Here is a 24,815-nt window from a genome sequence, read left to right on the forward strand (position 1 = left end):
TAAATAAAGTTTGAGGAAGCTTGGTGGTGACGTTGATCCTCGTCCATGGTGTGCTGTAGTCCGTTTATAGCCTACTGTTAGCCTTTTATATCTGAAGACTTTATTTAGGCTTCAAAATCTATAAATGTTGTGTTCACTTGTAAAGATTATCTTGATAGACAAAACATGTAAGTGTCATAACCCTTTGTTAAACACAGAGCTTATTTTCTGCAATTTTCCAAAAGTCTATGAGAAAAATGCATAGGCTTTCAATCGATGGAACCCGTGCGCCGCTAACTTCCGGGTTAGACTACAAAAACACATCATCCCTGAGGTACTCTATTGGTACGTATTCTTGTGAAAACGTTCCCACAGGTAGGCTACGCGTCTTTCCATGAGACCAGGTTGACAACTTCAACCACCCTGGTATCTTTGATGATAAAATAAAACATGCAATACAAGATTTAAAAAGGAATTATTAATTGTTCACAAATATCAGTAAATACGTAATAAAACGAATGAAATTGTGTAGCATGATACAGAGGCTCAGCGCTCTTAGTCATACAATCATGCGCCACATACCTTCATAAACTTATTTACTTTCTTAAAATAAGTAAACTTATAAGTCAAACTGAAGCACTTCACTCATTACTTTTAATTTTGTGGATATGTGGAATGTATCACGTAATGATTTAAGTAAACTTATGGGAACAGCAGTGATCACATGACCCCATGGAAACGGCCCTCACGTGGTCAACTTGTCCATTCTTTTCTCAACATGCATCTGGGGAGATATTCTTCGAGTTTTTCCGGCGGCAAGGGAGAAATATAGATGAAATATAGATTATATATATATATATATATATATATATATATATATGAAATAATAATAATAATGAAATGTGAAATATTTGTAGCAGTAATATTGCTGTGAATTACATGCTTTTCAATATTTGTTTTTGTAATTCAGTGTTATAAAGGTACATTAGTGTTAGTATTCTGAAGTATTAACTGTCCATACATTGCACAAAAGAATCTGTTGAGAATCTTGTTGGTAAATAGAATATATTTTTTGGAATATATTTTTTCTTTGTATCTGTCAAAATACTACAAGATTATCCTACAATATATGTGACATCAAATAAGGCTTAGCACAAAAGTAATCTAAATGTAATCCAAAAGTAGTCAGATTACATGACCAAAAATGTGTAATCTATGAGATTATATTACTGATTACAATTTCTGTCATGTAATTTGTAATCAGTAACTGATTACAATTCATAAGCAATCTACCCAGCTCTGACTATGATTGAGACTCAATAAAAAACACTGTACCACTGCTGACAACCACTAATCATCTCAACAGATGATGAAGAAGAACCACACTGTCTTCTGTCTACTGACACTTTCATTTATTTCCTATAATTCCTAATTAGCCTTGTATAATCATCTCTCGCAGTCTGAAGGCTTCAGTGTGGCGGTCAGCGAGGCAGCATGTGGGTGTTCTTAGACAAATGCTCAGAGGGAGAGTCTGAATTACTAACTCGTTCAAATAACAAAACAACAGCATGGTAGTATTAACAGAGCCGAAAGCGCCGGCGCTTTGCGGAGCATCACTCCATTTGCAATAATCTCCAACGAATGTCAGCATTCGGCGATTCGCTGTCTGTTGCTGACGTGCCTCTAGCAGCAATCTGGATGAGCATCTGTGGGTGCCTAGTCTAGCGTGATGTGCAGCCATGGCTACCAGCTGCTGTGGTGCTTGTGTGCACTTCTCTCTCTCTCTCTCTCTCTATGGGTGAATCTCGCAGAACCAATACAAAATCAAAAGATTCAAAAATATTACATCCAGCATAAATGAACTACTACATTTTTGGGCATTGTAACCTTTTTCAATGACAATTTCTACCTAAAATTCTCATTACCACAATGCATCCAGATAATTCACTTTTTTTTTTAAATTTCTCCTTATTCTCAATGATTATTCTTATCAGATTTCTGTAATACCGGTATTTTGCACTATATGGCGTTAAGAAAATTGTATTACAACATCTAGTTTAGATAATTCAGACGATGAGACGACACATGCTCTCATGCTCTCGTGAACACGCATCGGAGACTGATGCAGAAGAGAGGAAATTGTTGAATAAAGTTGTATTTTTGGCGCACAAAGTATTCTCGTCGCATCATAAAATTCAGGTTGAACCACTGTAGTCACATGAACTGTTTTAAATTTGTTTTTACTAACTTTCTTGGCATTGAAAGTGTAAATAAACTTGCTGTCAATGGAGGACTCACTGAGCCATCAGATTTTATCAAAAATATCTTAATTTGTGTCCTGAAGATGAACAAAAGTCTTACGGGTGTGGAATGACATGAGGGTGAGTAATAAATGAGACTTTTTGGGTGAACTAACCCCTTAAATCATCAACAATCGCTGTACTACCATCATGTATAAATACTTTACAAATAACATTAACTCTTTCCCGACTATTGACAGACTTTTCTGTAATTTATGACTCAACGCTTCCGTGTCATTGTGTTTTCACTATTATTTGGTAGGGGGCGCTGTTACACATCTTCTGAAAGAGTATAGAATCTCCAGATAAAAAAACAGGTGAAGCAGCAGAAACAAGCGATAAAAGCATTGCTTATGCACATCAATGTGATCTTCAGTCATCAAACAATATATAAATAAATAATTGCCTAAAGTTACGGAATGAAATGTCGACCCAGGAACAGGTATAGTACTGTTCAAGACAAGCTTTGTTGATGGACTCAATCTACTCATGTTTTGAACATCTTTCTGAATCTGATCCGGGCAAAGTCTACGACAAAAACACGATCTTCTCAGGGTTTTGTTAAAAATGTTGCTCTCTCTCTATAAGGTTTTAACCTTTTCTTTCACATGAGAACAACAACATAGAAGGACAACAAATGTGCTATTGAAGAATTTTTATGACATTTTCAAGGCTAACCTTATTTTAAGCTTTTACACTATTTTTATCTTCTATGCTGAGTTTAGTGTTTTCTCCACTGGCTTTAAGACAGATAGTGAAATAGGACAGATGACAAGATATTTTTTTTATTTATTTAAAAAAAAACAATAATGTACTTTAATCAACATTCATGAATATAAATTGGTAGTCCCTTTGACAGATGCTATTAGGCATAAAAAAAGAGAAAAATAAATAACAATATAATAAAACCAGAATTTATAAACAACAGTTATACAGCACATATGTTATACAATAAGTTAATAAGAAAAGACAAAAAGATTAAGAATTATGACAAAAGAAACTGATCAAGATATGAAATGGATTGATTTGAACCTGCATTTCCGTGGCTCAGCATGTCTGAAATATATAGCATACGATGTGTAAGTATTTTACAAATAATATGTAAAAGATATTTACAATAATGGGAACAATCCTTTTTTTTTTTGCATTATAGTAATGTGACTGTTGGTAGAGCAGTTAAAGCAGTTTCAAATAAGTTACAGGAAGTTCTGTAGCAGAGACTGACCTGGACTTGCAGGTTGTGCATGTCCTGCGCGAGCTGCTGGCGCTCCTGCATGAGCTGCTTCTGTCTGCTGAGGAGCTGCAGCACCTGCTGAGAGCTGGCCTGACAGTGATGGTCCAGCTGCTGCAGTCTGACAAAACACACACAGATGAAACAAACTCTTCCAGACTGAGCTACACAAAGGTTTTCTTGGCCTGGCTGTTTTTCAACAGCATGTTCTGAATTTTGGGATGTTTGCTGAGAGAAGTGCAGAATTGGTCAGCGATTTCACAGAAAATCTGTCAAAATCTTTTGTCTGTTAAGGGATCTTTTTTACAAAGTGAATATTTAACAGATTATCACTTACTTAAAAGGGACAATGCACCCAAAAATGAGAATTTGTATAATTTCTGGCATTGTTTATTACGCTGATTCAAACATATGACTTTTTTTCTTTGTAAAACATAAAAATAGAATGTCTAAGTTGATTTTCCATACATAAAATGTAAATACTGGAGCTAATAATGTTCCTAAAGTGCCATAAATCACTCATACATTTACATTTTCCAGGGAAATTAACCTATGAATGCCATACTCTGTCCACATTCAGCTAGGGGTAGGAGCAAGTACAGACCTAAGTCAGGTTAGACGGCATATATAATTTTACATGAAACGAAAACAATGGCATGCACTGTATAAAGTCCTAGATCACGTCATTTTCACAACTCACTATGGTTTTATGGAGTTTTGGAAAGTCTTTTAGAAAGATGTTTCATCAGCTGAAATTTACACACATAGTACACACTTTAGTATGTGTCCATGTGCTACTGTACAGGATTCAAACAAAAGTGAATATGGAGAACATGGGCCTCCAGCTTCTCTTGTTGATTAGTGCCAGAGCCATTTTTAAAGGCTTTCTTTTTGTCTGTCTGGTGAAACAGCATTTCTGCCTTTCACAATAATTGTCATTCACCTCTGATTCCTTAAATCCCATCCTATAATTTGGGAGTGTGAGCAGAATAGTTCTGCTGACTGCACTAGACAGCTTGTTCCTGTCCTCAGGCCTCAGTCTCTTCTGCTGTCTTGATCGCTGTTGTTCTTTTGTCTCCCTCGCCCTCATCCTTTTTCTTTCCTTTGATTTCTCTGCTGGCCTTCCTGGCGGGAGCTGGACAGGGCTGATCATAGGGCTGTGGTGGGCATCCTGTCCCATGCTCCGGCCCTGCTGTGTAGGGAGCTGGCGCCACTGCTGCCGCCCACCTCCAGAGTCTGGCAGCGCGCTGACACTGGCCCTAACCTCCTCCACACACTTCTTAGCTCCAAATGTTCTTCTGTATTAGTGCACTCATCCAAACCTTTATCTACAATTTTTGCTGTTCTTCAGGTCTTTCACAAAGAACCATTCATCTGCCATTGTTTACCAAAAGAAGAAATAAGAAATAGAAGAATAAGAAAAACTTAATAAGTGAGAGCCGCAAGAACATCTCCATTATTTGTAAACCTGTTTAAGCTCTGTTAGTGGACCATCTGCTTTTTTGACACAAGGTTTTCTTTTCTTCTCGAAATGCACGAGTTTATTGTTTGATACTGATTCAATATTAGTAAAAAAAACCCAATAATTTATATGTAGCTACTGTATAAAAACACACCGTAAACATTTAAAGCATGCATGTATTAACTATGTGCAGACATATGGCATGACTTACTGTATACATTTCTGTACTGTATATGACATACAAGTTGTATAATGTATATGACTTTGACATCTATGACTCAGATAAAGATTTTTGAAACAAAAAATACAGCAAGCTTATGGACCCAAATACATGACTTTAAAGTCCCCTTACCCCATACTGTAAGTCCCCATTTACCCCAAACTTTAAAAATGTTAATGTTAATAAATGTTAATATACAGTACACAAACTTTCAAAGTTTGTTTGAGGTCAATAATAAATATATATATATATATATATATATATATATATATATATATATATATATATATATATATATATATATATATATAATTTAAAGAAATTAACATTTTTATTCATCAAGGATGCATTAAATTGGTCAAAAGTGACAGTAAAGACACTTAAAAAAAATATTTAAGCAGCACAACGGTTTCAACACTGATAATAATAATAATAAATGTTTTTTGAGCACCAAATCAGCATATTAGAATGATTTCTGAAGGATCATGTGACACTGAAGACTGAAAATATTCAGCATTGCATCACAGGAATAAATTACATTTTTAAATATATTCAAATAGACAACAGTTACTGTAAATTGTAAAAATATTTCACAATATTACTCATTTTACTGTATTTTTGATAAGCCATGGTGAGCATAAGACACTTCTTTCAAAACATATTTTAAAAAATATAACGATTCCAAACGTTTTGTTATTAAACTCATACTAACACTAGCGTATGTGTCTAATAATATTGGAGTATTTTTCCAAGCAGTCAGCAATTAAACATTGTCATTATAAACAAGAATTAATGGAATGACTCTTAAAGGCACAATATGTAATTCTTAACCACTAGAGGTCGCTTATTCAAAACAAAGGCGTAGCTTGATGACGCTTTGATGTCAAGGAATCATGGGAGGTGCCGTCTTCACGTCTACTGCTGGTGGAAAAGAATCCGACGGGACTCGGGCTGAAATCCACTTCTTCCGGTCAAGCGTATGTAGGTGTCAAGCAGCGCTGTTTATCACATTAGATACATTTGTGTGTTGAAAGTTGTTATAATGCTACTCTGTGCATTCGCTCGGCGGCTGCTATGAGACACTTGTTGCACTCTGCAGTAAGCTAGATCAATATTAGGCATGGTAAAACATGGTACTCGCTGTAAATCAAGAAAACAAGATTTAAATAATAAGACGTACTGTGTTGAGCTATATAACATGATTAGTTTTCTGTCAATGAATGTATCTAAACAGTTGCTCAGCTGTCTAATAAAACATATAATATATTAAAGCGTCTTTGGTGTCCATGGTTTCTTAACGTGGGTAAGATGTCATTGATAGACCGCACGTGGACACGGTCCATGTCCTGATTAAAATGACTTATTTCTCTGGATTTAAACATTCTTGGAAACATTTGGGATAATGTAAGTACACAAGTCAACAAAATATATAACATTGTTCTAGTGGGTTTTGCATATTTTAATAAAAAAATCTTAAATATTGTGCCTTTAATACTTTTTCATGATTCAGCAAAATCAAATTATAAGCCTGACATAATGTCACTAAAATATTCCAGAGAAATTAATAATACATATTTCTTGTTGAATCTAAAATCAATGTTAGATGTTTATGCTGAGAGTGTCAGTATGTTGAAAGTCCAGTATAATCAGCTCTGTGGCCTCAGCCAGTATAATGTCAGGCATCCTGAAGCATTTAAGGCAGGTTGTGTAATTCAGCAGCTAATTCCCTCACCTCACACACAAGCCATCTGCAGCACCTTTGCACCTCTGGAGACAGACATGCTGCATTAACCTATTATACAATCACACCACCCCTTAATCAGCAAATGTCAAACGCCTCTCAATCTCCCCCATATTTATCTGCTTTACCATCCAATGCGCACGACCCGTGCACTTGTTCAGGGTCGTGTTAGTTTGTTTTTGACTCCCATAAACTGTCCCAAAGAAGAAAAAAAAAGAAGAGAGAAAACTCCCGTAGTCATCTCTGAAGCTGGACTCACAACGGGAGTCTGATTAAATTAGAAGGCTGTCCAGCAGCTAAGGCTGCAAATCCAATAACCTCCCTCCATTTACTGGCACGCAACTTAATTAGGTTTTTAATACAGCTTAGTGCATGGAGCTGGGCTGAGCTGGCCCGGCCTGGACACTGCTGCCTCTGCCCGCTACTGAGAGAGCTGGAGAAGGGTTTTAAGGGAGAGTAGAGCTTCCCCGCTGACCCTGGTGAAAGGACACCATCTGCTGGCTCCCAGGCTAACTGAAGCCAGCGCAACGCACAGACACGGCTAACCCGACCGCTGATGCGCTGAGAGAAAAGAGCGGTCAGGTAACTGTATTGGCCATTTGCATATTTATAAAATGCCAATTAGTTAAAAGAATCTGGGTTTTACATTTTAAAGCAAATATATATATATATATATATGTGCATAACACTGACTTACTGGGGGTAAAATGAAAAAGGTGAACGAGTAACACTTATAACTGTTCCTGCAAATAAAACAATAAGATGTTGCATTTTTAGAACAATTTGAAAAGCACAATCTTAAAGTTGAGGCTCTCAAATGGCTCAATCTGAGGACCACTAGTGGTCCATGAAGGATTTCAAGTGGTCTGTAATTTGAATGGTTTTAATATAAAAAGGCGTTATGAATAACTGTAACTGAAAAATTCCAAAAAATAATATACTAAACCTACACTATTGTTCAAAAGTTTGGGTTTGGTAAGAGTTTTAGTCACCAAAGCTGCATTTTTTTAAATAAAAAAAATACAGTAAGAACAGTAATATTCTGAAATATTATTATAATTTAAAATACAATTTTAAAATGCAATTTATAACTGGTGGCAAAGCTGAATTTTCAGCATCATTACTCCAGTCTTCAGTGTCACATGATCCTTCAGAAATCATTCTAATAGGCTGAGAAACCTCTATTATCATTTTTTTTCCCCAGGATTCTTTAATAGAATGCTCAAACAGCATTTTTTTGAAATAGAAATATTTTGTAACATTATAAATGTCTTTAATGCATCCTTGATGAATAAAATTATTAATTACTTGACAACATCGAAAAAATCTTACCAACCCCAAACTTTTGAACAAGTGTAATTTTATGTTAACTGCTTGTGTCACCATTATATTTATGAAGTGCTTTTATTGTAACATAAATCACTGTTATGCGTAAGTGTCACTGACTAAATAGCAGTCCAGTAGTTAGTTCCAATTAAATTAAAACTAAAAACAAAACTACAGTCTAGCTATGGGTTGGCGGCTCAAGATACAATTGGTTAAAGAAAACAAAAAACAATCAGACCTTCAAATGATAGGTAGAAATGTATATTCCATAAAGGAATATTCTGGTAATGTTTTTAGTTTTTTTTGTGAATGATCTGCAGGTGATGAGGCGCTCTGTGAGTTTGTATAATAAACGGTACGAGAGCGCGAGTGGCCTGCAGTGCTGCCACCTGTACAGCTGATGGACTGGACTGAAGTTCCTCTGCTCATGTGGCCTGCTGTGGCCTCAGGGTATGTGATTTTTGTGAGTGATGTTCGGTGCTTAGCATCTGTTTAGCGTTGGCCAAATGAATTGGCAAGAAGCAGTGAATATACTCTCAGCTCTTGCGAAAAGACAAAACAAATCACAACTGTCAAATTTTGTCTTTTTAAACCATAGCTGACATACAGAACCCCCAAAAATCCATATTATATATTATATATATATATATATATATATATATATATATATATATATATATATATATATATATATATATATATATATATATAAATTATTTAAAGTAAATTAATTCAATTTAAAATATAAGAAATACCCTGGCAGTCAAATTGTTTTAGACAAATTATTTAAATCTCATTTGTGAAAATGGTTACTGAACAGTGCAGCTACACAAATAAAAACCATTTATCTGTTTTAGGATAACAGCAACAATAGCAGTTACTTAGTTCAGCATATCAGAACAAATGAGGCAGGTTTAGTTCCTTCAATGCACAAACAAACCAATAGAAAAAGATCTCAACAAATGGAACGACAAATCACTAAATCCAGTGAATTTACGAGGCTCCCATCAGCAGCATGCTGCGGATAGTGTCGGGAAAGGGGTACGCGAGGCTTGGAGGAAGGATAAGCAGTATAGAATATATGCAATCTGTCTTGGCTTGCCTAGTTAAAACAGGCCTGTCAGCGGCAGCGAAGACGCAGTCCCTCACTCCTCCATAAACCCTCCTGCTCTGCCAGGGCCAAACACAGCTCCACTGACCGCAGGCCTTGGATCTCACAGCCCTAACCTGACAGACTCGCCAATGTCTATTGTTGCACATGATCTCGGCTCCCTCTGTCTGCGTTTTTATTTACAGAACTGAGGTTGGACTGTATGTAGATATAGCACTGGTTTTAAATATAAATGTTAAGCATTTATAGATAAATGTTTTTTTATAGATAAATAAACCAAATCAATCATTTTCATTTATAATCAGATTTTTTATAGCTAAAATTAAGGCTTTAGAATAAGGAACACAGACTGAAAATGAAGTGGTTATGATTACCATCTTTTCATCTTACTTATTTGGCTTGTGCAGCTCAAGATAGGATCAATGCTACAAGAATCTGCTGTTGAAAGATACAAAAAAAAATAAAAAAATACATTCAGCTATACAACATATGTGATGTCAGTTCTCTACAAACATCAAAATTTGTTACCACCATCAGCTTGTGCTTTCTTGCGAAAACTACATACAGAGCTTGTGAAAAGAGCTAAGTGAGCACTTTTTGATGTTATAAATGGGGTCTTAGCACTGGATAGGAAGCGCTTGGATGCACCACGAAGCGTTTTACAGTTCGCATGCCTTGGGATGTGCCCAGCACCCGCGTAAGCAGGAGCAGTAGAGCCACCGCTCCACAAGGCTCTGTCAGCAGGCCATGGAGCTGTTGCCCCCAGCAGTGTGGGCCAGCTGGCCGAGAAAGGGTAGAGGAAAGAGGAAAATTAGGGTGGAGAGGCTCCCTGCTGCCCCCTAGCTGCAAAACGAAGAGTGCAAATATGTATGATGTTACACCATGGCTTTTAAAAATAGAGCATGATTTGTTAAAACTGAATTGAATGTGTCAGAAGTATCTACTGAATGTTATCAGAGCAATCACTGATTAGAAACAGATCAATAATCACTGAGCCCAGAAAGTTATGAGTGCTTCTGAAAATGAAAGTGTCACTGTGGGATTAGTTTGAAGTTCTTACTGTACACTGCCGTTCAAAAGCTTGTAAGTTGGTAAGATTTTTTTTTTTTTAAGAAATGAATACTTTTATTCAGTAAGGACGCATTAGATTGATCAATAGTGACACTAAAGCAATTCATAATGTTAAAAACTATTTTTTATTTCAAATAAATGCTGAAAAATGTATCACAGTTCTCAAAAAATATTAAGCAGCACAACTGTTTTCAACATTAACAATTATAATTTCTTGGGCATCAAATCAGCATATTAGAATAATTTAGGAAGGATCATGTGACACTGAAGACTGGAGTAATGATGCTGAAAATTCAGCTTTGAAAAAAATTGTAATAATATTTCACAATATTACTATTTTACTGTATTTTTGAGCATAAGACATTTCTTCCAAAAGCATGAAAAAATCTTTCCGACCCCAAATTTTCTATTGTGTTTTTTGTACTGTATGATGATGATTATGATTATGATCAACAGGATAAAAGAGAGATTAAATAATATCCATCTCCTGATATACTCTGAAGAAAATGTTAGCAGAGTTTTCACAATAATGAACATTGTAAATCTTTTTTCAAACACTTCTGTTAGAGGGTTTCTACTACAGCTGCTTTGGCATTGTTCTCCTTTCTGACTGTCATAATCCATCTCTCTCAAATGAGAAAGCAAACCTAATATCTGCTATGGTCTCCACTATTGAAGTTTACCCTGCTAAACACAGAAATGTGAAAAGGGTCCATTGCACACCTCTGTGCAACCAAGCGGCACCATTTGGGGCTTCATTCATGTGTGTAAGCTTTGAGGTTTGAGTTGGATGTTGAAATTTAATACTTAGGTTAGAGGTTTTGAACAGTTGAACAGTTCTGTTTTAGAAAATACAGCTCAACAATATCAAACATAAATGACTAAAGAGAAGCTGGAAAGATATGCTCCATATACATTATTACAATATTTGGCCTATTGGGTCTGTCAGCAAAGTTCAGATTTATGGTTGTAATCTGTTGTGCTTAACTACCCCCTATTATATTAAATAATGCCACTTGAAGCACTATTATTATAAAAAAAGATTCTTGTTTGATTTGAAGAGGAGAAATAAATCTGACCTCTTTTCATGCAGACTGATTCAAAACATGCTAAAGGTACATCTGACCCAGAAAAGACAAAGATCAGCATACGGATGCTAAAGAAACAGTGACAAGCATCATCCACATCACACATGCCATCTCCTTAACTCCTTGCCAACTTCATTTGCAAGTGAAAAGTTTACTAAGCTTTTTTGCTTTCGGGAAAAGTGGCGCACACACACACACACACACACACACACACACACACACACACACACACAGTCTTAAAAGCGCGTCTGTGTGTGTAAGAGAATGATGGGGTGTGCAGCAGGGGTGGGTGGCAGGGAACCAGATGAAGCAGCCCTCGCCCGAGGCCCAGCCATCTCCCCGGCAGCAGCGCGGCTGTTCTCGGCCCCGGTGCAGGCGGACATTTGTTCCATTGCACCATCTCCTCCAGCCTTTTCAGCAGCGCTCCAGCTACCGCTACACATGGCTCTCCATCCACGCTCCCCTCCGCGCACATCCACACGCCACTACCATCTCTCTTTATGCCGCCATATGGCTGACAGAAGCCTGTAGATTTAGGCACACATCTGCGTATACGCTACAACACTCCTTTAAGGAACAGGAGCGTGTTTGCTTCTGTGTGTGTTGGTGAGAGGGAGTGATAATTGGTAAAGACGCTCATTGGCAGATGCGTGTTTGTGGGGCTGAGTGGAGATGAGAGAATCTTTGAGGAGCTTGTGTAAGCAGGGACTCGGAGCAGGTGAAATTTTGGACAAATAATCTGATATCAACTAAATGACCCAAAATGATTCTCTTTTAATCAACAAAAATACTTTTTTTTAATGTATAAGTGGATGTTTTTTTAGGTACTGTAACAAGTCTTTTTTTAATAACCTTCTAGTAAATAACTTTACTAGTTCCTAAACATAGTTTTGCGGTGTGACAAATAAATTCTAAAAAGCACAAAAAGTATGTCTCTCAAGTAATATGTTCATAAAAGCAGCAAGCATAATAATTATAAAAGAACATGCAAAATGCTGTTTAAAATCATTTAGCCTAAGTATGCCACGCCGCAGGACCTGCCATCTTACTAAAAGCTTTTCATGTTAAATGTCCTTTAATGCTCTCTGCAATTAATTTTGAATGTCATTATAGAAATGTCCATGATTTCCAAGCGTGAAAAAAAAAAAAAAAAGACTTCCATGGACACCCTGCCTATTTATATCATTTTTGTCACCCACAAATTGTGACAAATTTAAGCAGCAACAAGAATTTACAAAACTAAGAATTCACAATACATGATGTGCACCCTTTATGAATAATAATAACATTAATACTATATTTAATACTAAAGGCATACTTATCTATGGCTCAAATAGCTTATCAGGTACATTCATTCAATTAAAATGTAATTATAAGAACAGTATTTTTACATTATTTACAAAACCATTTTCTAATTACATTCTTCATCAATACACTCAAAAATAAAATTTTGCATGCTAATGATTATCTATGTATATATATATATATATATATATATATATATATATATATATATATATATATATATATATATATATATATATATATATATATATATATATATATAAACTCTGATTACTACATCCCAAAGTGGCTTTTACCACACTTCATCAACCATCTTACACAGCAGTGAAGCGATGCCCAGAATGCATTTATGAAATAAAAATAGGATTGATACGCATATGTATTATTGATGTTCTCCATAAAGCCGAGGCTATTACGCACAATCGTTGGCCAACACACAAGCCTTTCATATATCACTGGCCCTAATCTCTAGGCAGAAAATATGCGAATACCACGTGGAAAATAAATAAATAACTTGCAGGAGTGAAACATTGTGTGCCGAAAACCCCTGTGTTGCTTGGCGTTGGCTCGAATGGTAAAAATAAATCAAGCTGATTTTCCAAATGTTTCATGCGTGCCACGCTGTTGCAGCTCTTCGCAGCACAGATTGTGTGCCCGATCAAGAATATCTGAGGTGGGGCCCCGGCTATTTGCATGTACGCCGAAGCCATTTGCACCAACTTATTAACACGTACACCTTAACCCACGGGCGGTGGGGTGAAGTGCCCTACAGAGCAGAGACACCCGGGGCACTGAAGACGCGGGAGGGACCAGACCTCTCAGTCTCTTACTCAGAGCCGAAGGCTGAAGTTTGGCTCCAGCACCTTCTGTCTTACATACCAACAGCAGGAGAAATGTGTGTGTCAGCGTTGCAATAAACAAAGCATGTAAACAGCGAGAAAGGAACGGTGTGATCCGGTAAACTCTCACAAATTGATTTTTCTCTATTATGACCAGCACACAAAATTGTTTTATTTGCCTTCTTGCATAGTGAAACTTTATCTTCGTTTTGAATTCTTCTCAAAAGATTAGCTATAACATTAAATCCACTGAGGATGGTTCAAGAAAGGCACAACAAAAAAAGATTTAATTGCAAAAAAATCGTTTGACGATCTCTAGCTTGTACGCAAGTCAAATAAAAATGCTGTATATTCACTATGGTAAACATAACTATATATATTTCACACATATAGATTCTTTCTAATCGCTCCATCTCACCTCTGAGCTCGGTCTGTGAGCTCTTGTGAGAAATGTTGCGTAATTGCAAAGGTGACAAACCATTTTAACAGCTCCAGTTATGTGAGGAAAGCTCACTTACATGCCCACACTGCACAACTATCTAAAAACAACATGCTTTTCATTACGGGGCGGCAGTGGAAATGTAACTTTTCTTTGTATCTGCTTCTCTCTGGTTCGAGGAGGTGGATATTTGCTAATATGTAAAGTTGTGGAAGAAACAGAAGGATGTTGTGCTCCCAGCAGAAGCTCAGTTCAGGCTGGAGGTACTGTGGATACACCCACACTCACTCACTCGCCCACATGCTGGCTCGGGCGGTATGCCAGACGCCCCTCAACCCTACACTCAGTGGCCACATGTGCCCCTGCCTGAAACACGCACACACGCAGTATGAAGAAGTGTTATGAGTGCACTGCTCACATGTATTAGATATAAAAATCCAGTATCTGATTCCAGTTAATATTAAAGACATATTGAGAGGTTACAAAGCTGCATCCTGCAAATCCAATCAATGGCTTCATGAAGAGCCAGCCTTATTTCAGTCTGAAAAAAAAATTATTTCCCGATGAACAACATACATTACTGTTCAAAAGTTTGAGGTCAGTAAGATTTTTTTTTTAAAAAAAAGAAGTGAATACTTTTATTCAGCAAGGAACCATTAAATGGAGCAAAAGTGGCAGTAAGGACATTTATAATGTTACAAACGATTTCTGTTTTAAAACATTCTATTAATCAAGAAATCCTGAAAAAAATGCATCACGGTTTGCACAAAAATATTAAGCAGCACAACGGTTTTCAACATTAATAATAATAATAAAAATGTTATTTGAGGACCATCATGTTAGAATGATTTCTGAAGGATCATGTAACCGGAGTAATGACTGCTGTAAACTCAGCTTTGCCATCACAGGATCAAATTTGAAGAGTTCCATTGAAACAACCTCTCTGACTCTTTTAAATGAGCATTTTTTTTTACCATGCTCCTATGTTTAGGTTCAGTAATTCCAGTTTAATGGCAATGAAAAGGTTATTAGTCTGTTATTGAAATGGCTTATTTTCAAAAATGTCAATTCATTGGTATTTAACTTTTCTTTTTTTCCAACTCTTTGGACAACAAGACATAGTAAAATGTCCATTTCTGTCTGTTTTACAGCAGCAAAAGGAACACTGTTGTGTTCACTTGCTAATAGGGGTGTAATGGTACACAAAATTGATGGTTCGGTACATACCTCGGTTTTGAAGTCATGGTTCGGTACAGATTCGGTACAGAAGGGGGAAGAAAACTAAACATAAATTTTTGTTTTTTTTATTAAACAGTGGTTTACTGAACAAATTGTCTCTGTCTTTAAATAAATTAAATTATAACTAAAAGGATAAAAACAATTATCTAACAATCTGCTAATGCTGTAAACTATATAGGGAGCCCTTACTTGAACATTACTATAATATTAAAGGTTCAGAGCCAAAATATTAGACTAAATTCAATTGATATTTATTTTTAGATATAATAATCAACACACAAATAAAAAATTGCATGCAAACATGTAAGCTGCACATAAGGCAGTTTTTGCATTAACTTCTAATTATACAAATCTTTTTAATTAAATCTAATGATAAAATTATGTTTTTACTCCAATTCATTGTTGAAATATATTTATACACAGTGGCTATCATTTTCATAGCAGAATTATTTAAACATACATCACTAACAGGTTAAGAAAAATATAATGAATATATAGGCTAATATTTAGCAAAAGAGTTAATCTCTCTTGATAACAAGCTGTGGACACTTATTGGCTTTTTTGAGGTAAATGCTATGTGACATTGTTTACAAGCTGTTTTATTGATGTTTTTCTGCCGTTGAAACACTGATTGAGCGATTACACGAGATATTATACGTTTCAGTAAGTTGTACTGTATCTTCCAACATACCTTTGAATGTTCATTCTTGTTTATTCTGTAATTATATTTTAAATTATATATTTTAAATTGTAGTAATATTTCACAATATTACTGTTTTTACTGTATTTTTATCACATCCTTGGTGAAAAGAAAGCATTACAAAATCTTACCAACCCCAAACTTTTGAACAGTAGTGTATTTCAACTTGTTTTGTTCATTATTCTTTCACTAATTCATTGACCTTGATCTAGTTTTTGATTCTTTCTCATGCCTCCCATAAGTCTTTAAAGGGTTTGTTCAGACAGGCAGCAAAAATCTGATTTTTTTTTTAAATCGCCATATCCAACTAAAATCTGGTTTTGTTTTTTTGTAGTTAGAACAGCATAAACAAACATGAAATCCAATGTTAACAAACCTGAACAAAGAGATCAAATTTCACCATATGCAAAATGACAAAGCCAAACTGGATTTGTGTGCCGTGTGAACAAAGCCTGAATCTTAAAAAGTTTCTGAATTGAAATTTAATTGAAAACCTGTGAATCATGAGTAAAATTGTTTCACTGACACCCCAAAGATTCACACCCCTAACTGCTGTTGGTTTTAACTACGTCCCTCATTATGCAAATGTAGTGATGACATGGTGTTATAAACTACACAAGATCCAATAGGGACTGTACATGTGATACTAAAGCAAGCAAGACTTGAGGTCAGTGCTGCAGGTGTGCGTACCTCTGCTTCATACGCTGGTGCATCCTGCCATGCTGCACACACTGCTCCTCCATCTCCTCACAGCGACTTCGCAGTTTCTCAGCGCTCTCCTGCAGGTGCTCTCTCTCCAGAGACAACTGCTCTATCTCCGCTCTACACACACACAAACACATGCTTAAGTTTTAAAATCCACATTTTAATACTGTTAAATGAAGCTACTTTAACTCTAATAATACTTGAACTGACATTAGATCATTCAGACCACAAAAACAGAGTTTAAAAAGCAGCAGCTTACAGGGCATAAACAAAACAGCACACTTTACTAAAACAGATGGATCTAAATACACAGTATATCAGTACTATCAGTTATCAGCTGATATAAATATTATAATATGATAAATTTAGATTTCACTCCTATATTTAAATGCAGCATGTACAATGGCCTACCAGGAAGTGGCAGAAAACCATTTTCTTCGTTTGTTTGTTTTTCCACTTTTATCAAAAAGAGAGTAAAGAAAGTAAAGGAAAATATAGCCGCAAGCAGCAATCATTGAGGTCCAAGCACTAATGTATCTTATGATGTAGTTTTAAAAAGCAAAGTCCATCTTGATGCTTCGCTGAACGTAAAGGTTTAATGAAACGGGACACAGGTGTCAAAAGCAGCAATTGACTTTCAAAGGAAATCACTCCCTGTTACTGTTAGATTAAAAGAAAAGTAAAAAATACTCCTGGATAAAAATGTTTACTGTTGTAAGTCATATGATCATAACGTATGTTGAGTAAGTGTGGACTCATATTCAACATTTAAATTTAGATTAATCGCATGTCATAGGATGCCAGATGACATTTTCAAATGAATGCGAATCTCAAAATCTTATTTATCTGAAGCATTTATCTTAAGGCTATTTTCATTTTTCTAATTTATTTCTATAATACGTGTCATAGTTATACAAATGAACTAGATCAATGCATTTATTTCCATTCAAAGGAATGAAAAAAAGAAAGAAACAAAATAGGCTTAAAAGATGCTTATCCTGTGCCTCCTTCTAGTGGACAACATAATTATCACAGCCTTCATCTTTCATTTGAAATGGCTGCTAAGCATGTTCAGAATGACCTGTTCACCATATGACGTGCACACAAGTTATAGACATAATAGTCATAATGGGTCAGACCAGGCACATATAAAAAATGTATATGCTAAACAGTTTAAGTTAAGTCAAGATCAAAATTCATTTGATAACTTTATGCCAGAATGATGTGTGGTGAAGGTCTGACAAGCAGCCTAAGAGGAGTTTGAATTTATTTATTTTTTTTAACTAATTAGTATGGTGGATAAAGTTTTTAGATAATCATAAAATTCTGAATTATTTAATATTGTTCTGGCTTAATCCAAGGATTTAGAAGAAACAAGAAATTTGATTCTGTCACACACAGTTGCGGAGTAGCTAAAACATAAATTTGCTTATTATAGCGCCACCTTTAGGCTCATTTTACAAATATATCCATTTTTGTAATGGTAGGCCATTCATATTTGATGTTATTAGCCATTGAAATTTGATCGGCTGCTAGCGGCCATGTTTTTTTTTTTTTTAGTAACCGATTCATATTAGAGGATATGTTGGGATATCGTCCACCAAAGAAGATGCATACCAAATTTCAACTTAATGAATTGTACTGTTGCAAAGTTAGAATTGTTTTTAGTTTTAGCGCCCCCCACTGGCAGAATTCTACAAAACTTTGTGTGCATCCTCACAATGTTCTGTTGTCTGTGTGTCAAGTATGTCAAATCATAAAAATGGGCATTGCCTCACCAGTGAATTAATTTATATCTTTGCAATGCTTTGATGAATCAAAATTCTTTTAATAAGTTTTTGCCAGCACCTAGCTGCTGTCTGCCAATTTTGGTGAAGACCAGACCAACGGCCTAGGAGAAGTTTAAAAAAGGTTTTTAAGAAAATCCAAAATGCCGAAAAGATTTACATATTGTAGGGCTTGATTCAAGGATTCTGGGGGGGAAAAAAATTAGAAATTAGTTTGAAGCCCTCAGGGTTCCAAAGGTATGATCCAAAATGCAAACTGCCTTATTACAGTTTTATTATCTTATTTTTTTTATTTATTATTATTGTCAGACAGGTGTGTGTCTGTGTGCCTAAGTAGTGGTGCACGATTGGGACCATTCTGTCGAGTTTAGATCTCTGACGCCTATGCAGTTTTATGGCAGGAAAATAAGGAAGAAGAAAATCAGTAAACGCAAAAGGAGAAATAAGGAGGAAACCGGGTTGAGATCACTGAATGGGTCACATACAGATTTGAACTTGCTCTAATCACTTTGCAATGGCTCCAATGACAGTTTCTTAACAAGACCACTCTCTCATTGCACCAGAAACACCTGAGCACTCTGCCATCAGGTATAGCCCTGCCAAGTCAACTCCATTAGCACTGTAAACACCCCGTTCTCCAAAGTTACAGAGCCTACACGGAAGACATCAGCTTCCAAAAACATGTCTCTGATTTAATGTGTAAACTTGTTTCATGTGCTCATATAAGTTAACAGTAGACGTTCTAATGGGTCATACTTGATCAAACTGTTAAAGTAACAAATAATTAAATCCACCACCATGACTCGCTTGGATGTGCTGCATTAGACACAAGAGCAACCTTCACCTGAGTCTTATGCAGAATGAACCTTTTCGCCAGCGTGCTGCGTGCTCATCTGCCTTTAGGTTTAAAATACAACACTGAACAGAAGGCCACACTGTCACCGGACATAAAACAACAGGACAGGGAGATTGGTAGAGTGAAATGAAGTGTATGAGTGTATATATACACAGTCCATACACTGCTCTTATTAAATAACATATCATTTCAGTTTTTTATTTTAGTACATTAAAAAGCAATGACATTTTTACAAACCTGTCTGTATTAAATATATATATGCTACTAGATTACATTAACACTAGACTTTGCTGAGATTCTGTATGTCTGCAGTTGATGATTAACACTCGAAACATTTCCATAATAAGGTTCCATTAGTTAACATTATATCATATATATTCATGTTAACTAATGTTAACAAATGTAACCTTATTTGTAAAGTGTTACTGTTAAATTTTAACAGTATTACTTGGTGTTACTGACCAAATTAAATCTAAATTAAAGAGGCCAGTCACTATTTCTACATTTTTTTCTACATCTCACTTTCTTCTTAGATAGTAAAACAATTGTAACTTATTTCATGGTAATTTATTTATTGCTATTATTTTTTTGTAATAAATGCAATAACGTATAGTTGCAAGATGTATCACAAAATAATCCCTGACATGATGATCAAGACCCTGAGGCAATGCGAACATTATCCCTTATGTAATTTACTGTATGTCAACAGCCCATCCTTGTTTGTTTTAATCTTTTATACTCATTTCATTCACCTTGTTTGCAGAAGTTGTGCTTTTCTTCACCTTTTGTGCTTCTCTGTGGTTCACTTAAATAGTCCTGTAGTGTGACATTAATATTTAGAAGTACATATTCCATCAGGTCATAAAAATATGAGGTCAAAAGAATAAGAAAATGTTGTAAAGTAAAATATGTCACACTGCAAAACACTATCTGGCATTTGTCAACAGCAACTGTAAAACTACAGTATGATCACAAATATGCCAAGATGATTCGCCGCATCCATCTTCTTCAGAGGTCTTCTTGAGTTCAGCGTGCGGGCGGAAGGGGGAGGGCGAGCAGCAGTGGCCTGTACCTTCCCAAGCTGGGCTGACTGACCATGGCAGATTGCAAGCTGCGATGTGAGTAATGCGCTTTACACTGTTTTAACAGCTGACTACCCCAGAGGCCTGAGGTGAGAGGCACATGTGATGGGCAGAGAGCAAAGCCTGCACGGAGGACAGGCTGGCGTGTGCCAGGGTACAGTGACAGCTCCCTTACTGGGGCACAGACTAGAGCAGTATGGCACGGAAAGGATGCCACGCTCTGGATAACACACCACGAGTGGCTCTGCGCTGAAAGTCGGACTCCGCGAAGATACACAATTCACAAAGCATCAACAAGATCAAACAGTTGAGAAGACGATGTCAGGAAATCTGCATTTCAAACATGGAAACTGATTTTCACTGATTTCACTGCAAGGAATAGCACAGTTACAGTGAGCACTATGTTTAGTTCAGCTCTAGATATGCTAGACATGAGAGTCATGACCAAAGAAGTCAGCCTTAAAGGCAGCCAGAGTTCCCACATCTTTAGACCAGTGAATTTCCACTTATTTACCAATTTTTGATGATTGCTTTAGCCATTAATAAACTAGCAAATTTCTAGTCAATAAAATATTTCAAAGCTGAGCAATATAGAAAAAAAAAATGTAAGACTAACCATTTTAAAACTCAACAACTTGCCATTTTCATTACCATAGGAACCCTGGACACAAAATGGCCTGAACTTGACTGGGTTTGTTGAGTTTGTAATGAATGAAAAAAATAAATATGGTATACATGATCTTAAAGGACTGAACGTGCTACGTGCCTGCTGCTCTGGGCCAGTTCCTCCAGCTTTGCTCCAAGTGTCTGACACTCCTCCTTCAGTTTCCCAATCAGGCTGTTCTGAGCACTCAGCAGAGTGTCTGTTTCCCTGACTGTGAACAGATAAAGTATTGACTCATTAACAGAAAACACATACATGTGCTAAAATATATAACACAAGTAGAGGAAAACAAAACAACATCATAAATTATATTCTTCCTGGGTCCAAAGATTAAAAAAAAAAAAAAAAAAAGTATTGGGTTCAGTGTCATGTGTCAGAATCAGAAAGTGGTTATTTGATGGATGGACATACGATAATCTGCCACTAACAAACAGAAATCTTTGATTTGTCTTTGATATGTGCTAAACTTTTGTTCAAAACACAAGACTATAAAGAGCGACCTTTTCAATTATTCTTCCATTAAGATTTTCATTTTCATTGATGACTGGAATTTTTTATTATTATAATTATTTTTTTTTTTTTTTACTTAAAATGCTTTAATTTATTATATTAATTATTTTAATATAATAGATGTATCTATATATTGTAATTTATTTATATATTTTAATATTTATTTTTACATTTTAATTTAATATATTAATTATTTTAATTTTTATTTATAATAATATGCATATTAATTTATATTAGTGTTGTCATTTAATAGATTTTATATATATAGAAATACAATTTAATATGAACATTTTCCCCAACATGATTTCAGATGATCCAAAGAGCATCTTCAATGGAAGAACCTATGGGAAGAACATCTGACCATACAGAGTCACATGATTAATGTCACACATTTACTTATTTGAATAATAACCAAGAAATTGTGCAAAACCTGAAATATTTTTTATCCATTTTATGTCATAATTAATGTTTTATTTACGGATATTTAAAATTCAAAATTTTCAATGTGGTCTCAGATTTGGTCTGGGACCCCACTGTATATTCTGTGTATACATCTGAGCTACACAAAAGGAGACGGACAGAAAGCAGGAAAGTAACGACAACATGGATTGCGGTGTTCATTAAATTTAGTTTTCATCAAGTTCAAAAAGTTCAGAAGCTGTTGAAAGTTCACCAAAAGAATCCTACTGCGTTTATGCGCTTTGAAACTAGCTGGGCATGTGCAGGCCACAGAGACACCACACACAAAGCAGGATAAAAGAAACAAACTGGACTCTAAACAAACAGGGCAGTATTTAAAAAATAATAATAAAAAAAATGTTATCATCTAGAGGCGATTCTGTCTTAACTACTTATATCAATCCATTTAGAGATAGAGAGACAGGGAATGGGGGAAGCAGGACAAAAATAATTAGCTATCGAGAGTGGCCATTATTTGCTTAGAGAGGGAAGTGGTCTGTGGTATTAAAGGACTAATTCCATAAGCCCAGAGAGCTTCCTGCTGAGCCTCTGATGCCATTTCTCTTTAGACAACATGTGTGCCGTGCAGCCGCGCCAAAAAGAAGCCCTTTGTTTTCTCTGCGCTTTGTTCTGGCAATCAGCATGCCTCAAGTTTCTGGAAACACAGGTAAATAAACTAAACTCGCCCATCCAGATGGTGCAACAGATGTGAGAGCAGCACTCTGAAATCAGCAGACAGTGGGCAGCGCTGCCCGCCCCCCCATTTTTAAACGCTAACTAATACGTAGCGCTGAAGCTCTGGAGCGCTGAGCATCTGCTCCCTTCGGCCAGCCAAAGGTTACAGGTGTTCCTGATGCCGTCCCGCACAGTGTGGCTCACGCCTGGAGCGTGTGGGGGTGAGGCAGGCGGAAGGGCGGGTGAGGCGGTTGTTCTGGCAAGGGGCAGTGCACCGGTGAACACCCACCACTCCTCTCGTGCTGCGCTTCCATTTGCTGGAGCGTCTGTGTCAGCTCACGTTCGCGCCGCTGTGCCTGGAAGGTCAGAGCGGCCATGTCCTCGCCACAGCAGCGCTCTACCGCCTCCTTCTCCTGCCTGCAGAGTGAGAGAGAGAGAGAGAGAGAGAGAGAGAGACACACATGTAGATCAGTGATACACATGGTATTTCTGTGTCACTAGCATCACCAAACGGAACTGCAAAATGAATGTTTTCAAACAGGTTTCCTGATCACTCCCCTCTGTCACTGGTCAGACAATCAGACAGTCCCGCCCCAAATTCACAGCACTGGTTGAGCCAATACTGCTGTGCTGGGCTGGATAGGAATGCTCATATAGACAGAACAATGTTTTGAAAGAGCCACAGAGTCACAGTGTTCATTCAGTTTTGGGGGAAAATTACTAATAGTTGTCTCTGCATATTTACAAAGCACATTTACGCAGTAAGATTGTGAAATCTTATTGAAAAATTTCAAATGAAAACTTTTAAACTTAGAAAACTTATTATCAAAAAGCCGTGCTATGCAGAGCAATGTGCAAAAACATAACAGCACAATAAAAATGTTACAACACAATTAAATATTAGGTCACAAAATTTCACTAAACTAATAAATTAGGTTAGATTAGGTTAGTTCACCCAAAAATTCTGTCATCATTTACTCACTTTCATGTCGTTTCAAACCTGTATGACTTCATTTTTTCTGTACAACAATGTTTGAGAAATGTCTTGGGGTGCTATTTTAACGATCTAAGCACATGGTCTAAAGAGCATGGCGCAAGTGCGCTTAGAGTGTGTCCGAATCCAAGTTTAAGGACAGGCCCGACCAAAAGGGCAGGAAAAGTGGTAGGCGCACCCGGCACATGGTCTAAAAGGGTTATCCCTGTTCTGAGTAATGGGTGTGTTTTGGGTGTAATATGCAATAAATCAATCAGAGTCTCATCTCCCATTCCTTTTAAAAGCCAGTTGTGCGATTTACATGGCGGAATTTGCAAGCCGAAAAACTGAAAGCTTCTCTAGTGAGAAAATCTACCGGAAAAGCAGGATTCCACCAAAGCATTTTTATCTTTATGCACACAATAATAATCTTTTACATTGTAATCCTTTTATTTTTAATATTTGGCATGTTTGTTTGCTGCCGCTTGTCCCTGTGTGTGTAATAAGCAATAATATAGGCGCATGTTGCTAACGCGCTCTTTAAATAACAAAATAAATACCGCACCATTGACTTTAGACCAGGTTTCAGTTTGTTAATGGGGCAGTCCATTTCAGTTGCCTCAAAATAATAACGCGCCAACAATGCACCTGAACACACCTCGTTTTCAGACCAGCACACCCATGAGTGCAGGAATGGGCGCAAATGCATTTAAACAACGTGGCACAGGACGTGAAAATAGCAAAAAACACTTTTGATAGGGCCCTCTGTGTTTTTTGTCCATATAATTGTAGTCAGTGGTCACCAAAACTTTTTGGTTAAAGAAAGACATACAGGTTTGGAACGAACTGAGTAAATGTTATCAGGTCGTTACAAACCTGTATGCCTTTCTTTAAATAAATATTTGAGTGAACAATCCCTTTTAAACTATGTCTTTTGTGTCAAGGTTGATACTACTCTGAAAAATCTAAATCTAGGACCAGAACTATCATACTGAGGTCCAAAATTAACACTCATCAAGCACCAAATGAGAGTACAAGTTGGCTTAAATAAAA

The 24,815-nt window shown here is 36.4% G+C and overlaps 1 protein-coding gene across 2 annotated transcripts in view; it reads right to left on the reverse strand.

The window, feature by feature from the left end:
* Window positions 1–1,123: 1,123 nt before the first annotated feature.
* Window positions 1,124–24,815, reverse strand: part of sdccag8 (SHH signaling and ciliogenesis regulator sdccag8) — a 45,283-nt gene continuing 21,591 nt past the window's right edge. Inside the window, exons 14-18 of one of the 2 annotated variants that reach the window (XM_067385190.1) lie at window positions 23,079–23,206; window positions 21,248–21,356; window positions 16,742–16,873; window positions 3,505–3,631; window positions 1,124–3,335 (exon numbers count right to left, since the gene is read on the reverse strand). In XM_067385190.1, coding sequence (XP_067241291.1) covers window positions 3,327–3,335; window positions 3,505–3,631; window positions 16,742–16,873; window positions 21,248–21,356; window positions 23,079–23,206 — 505 coding nt within the window. In that variant the 3' untranslated portion in view covers window positions 1,124–3,326. Of the gene's footprint in view, window positions 3,336–3,357; window positions 3,632–16,741; window positions 16,874–21,247; window positions 21,357–23,078; window positions 23,207–24,815 lie in introns of those variants that run through there. The other variant, XM_067385189.1, reaches the window with a different exon arrangement.

Source organism: Chanodichthys erythropterus, chromosome 5 (assembly GCF_024489055.1).
Source record: "Chanodichthys erythropterus isolate Z2021 chromosome 5, ASM2448905v1, whole genome shotgun sequence".
In the NCBI taxonomy this organism is placed as follows: domain Eukaryota; kingdom Metazoa; phylum Chordata; class Actinopteri; order Cypriniformes; family Xenocyprididae; genus Chanodichthys; species Chanodichthys erythropterus.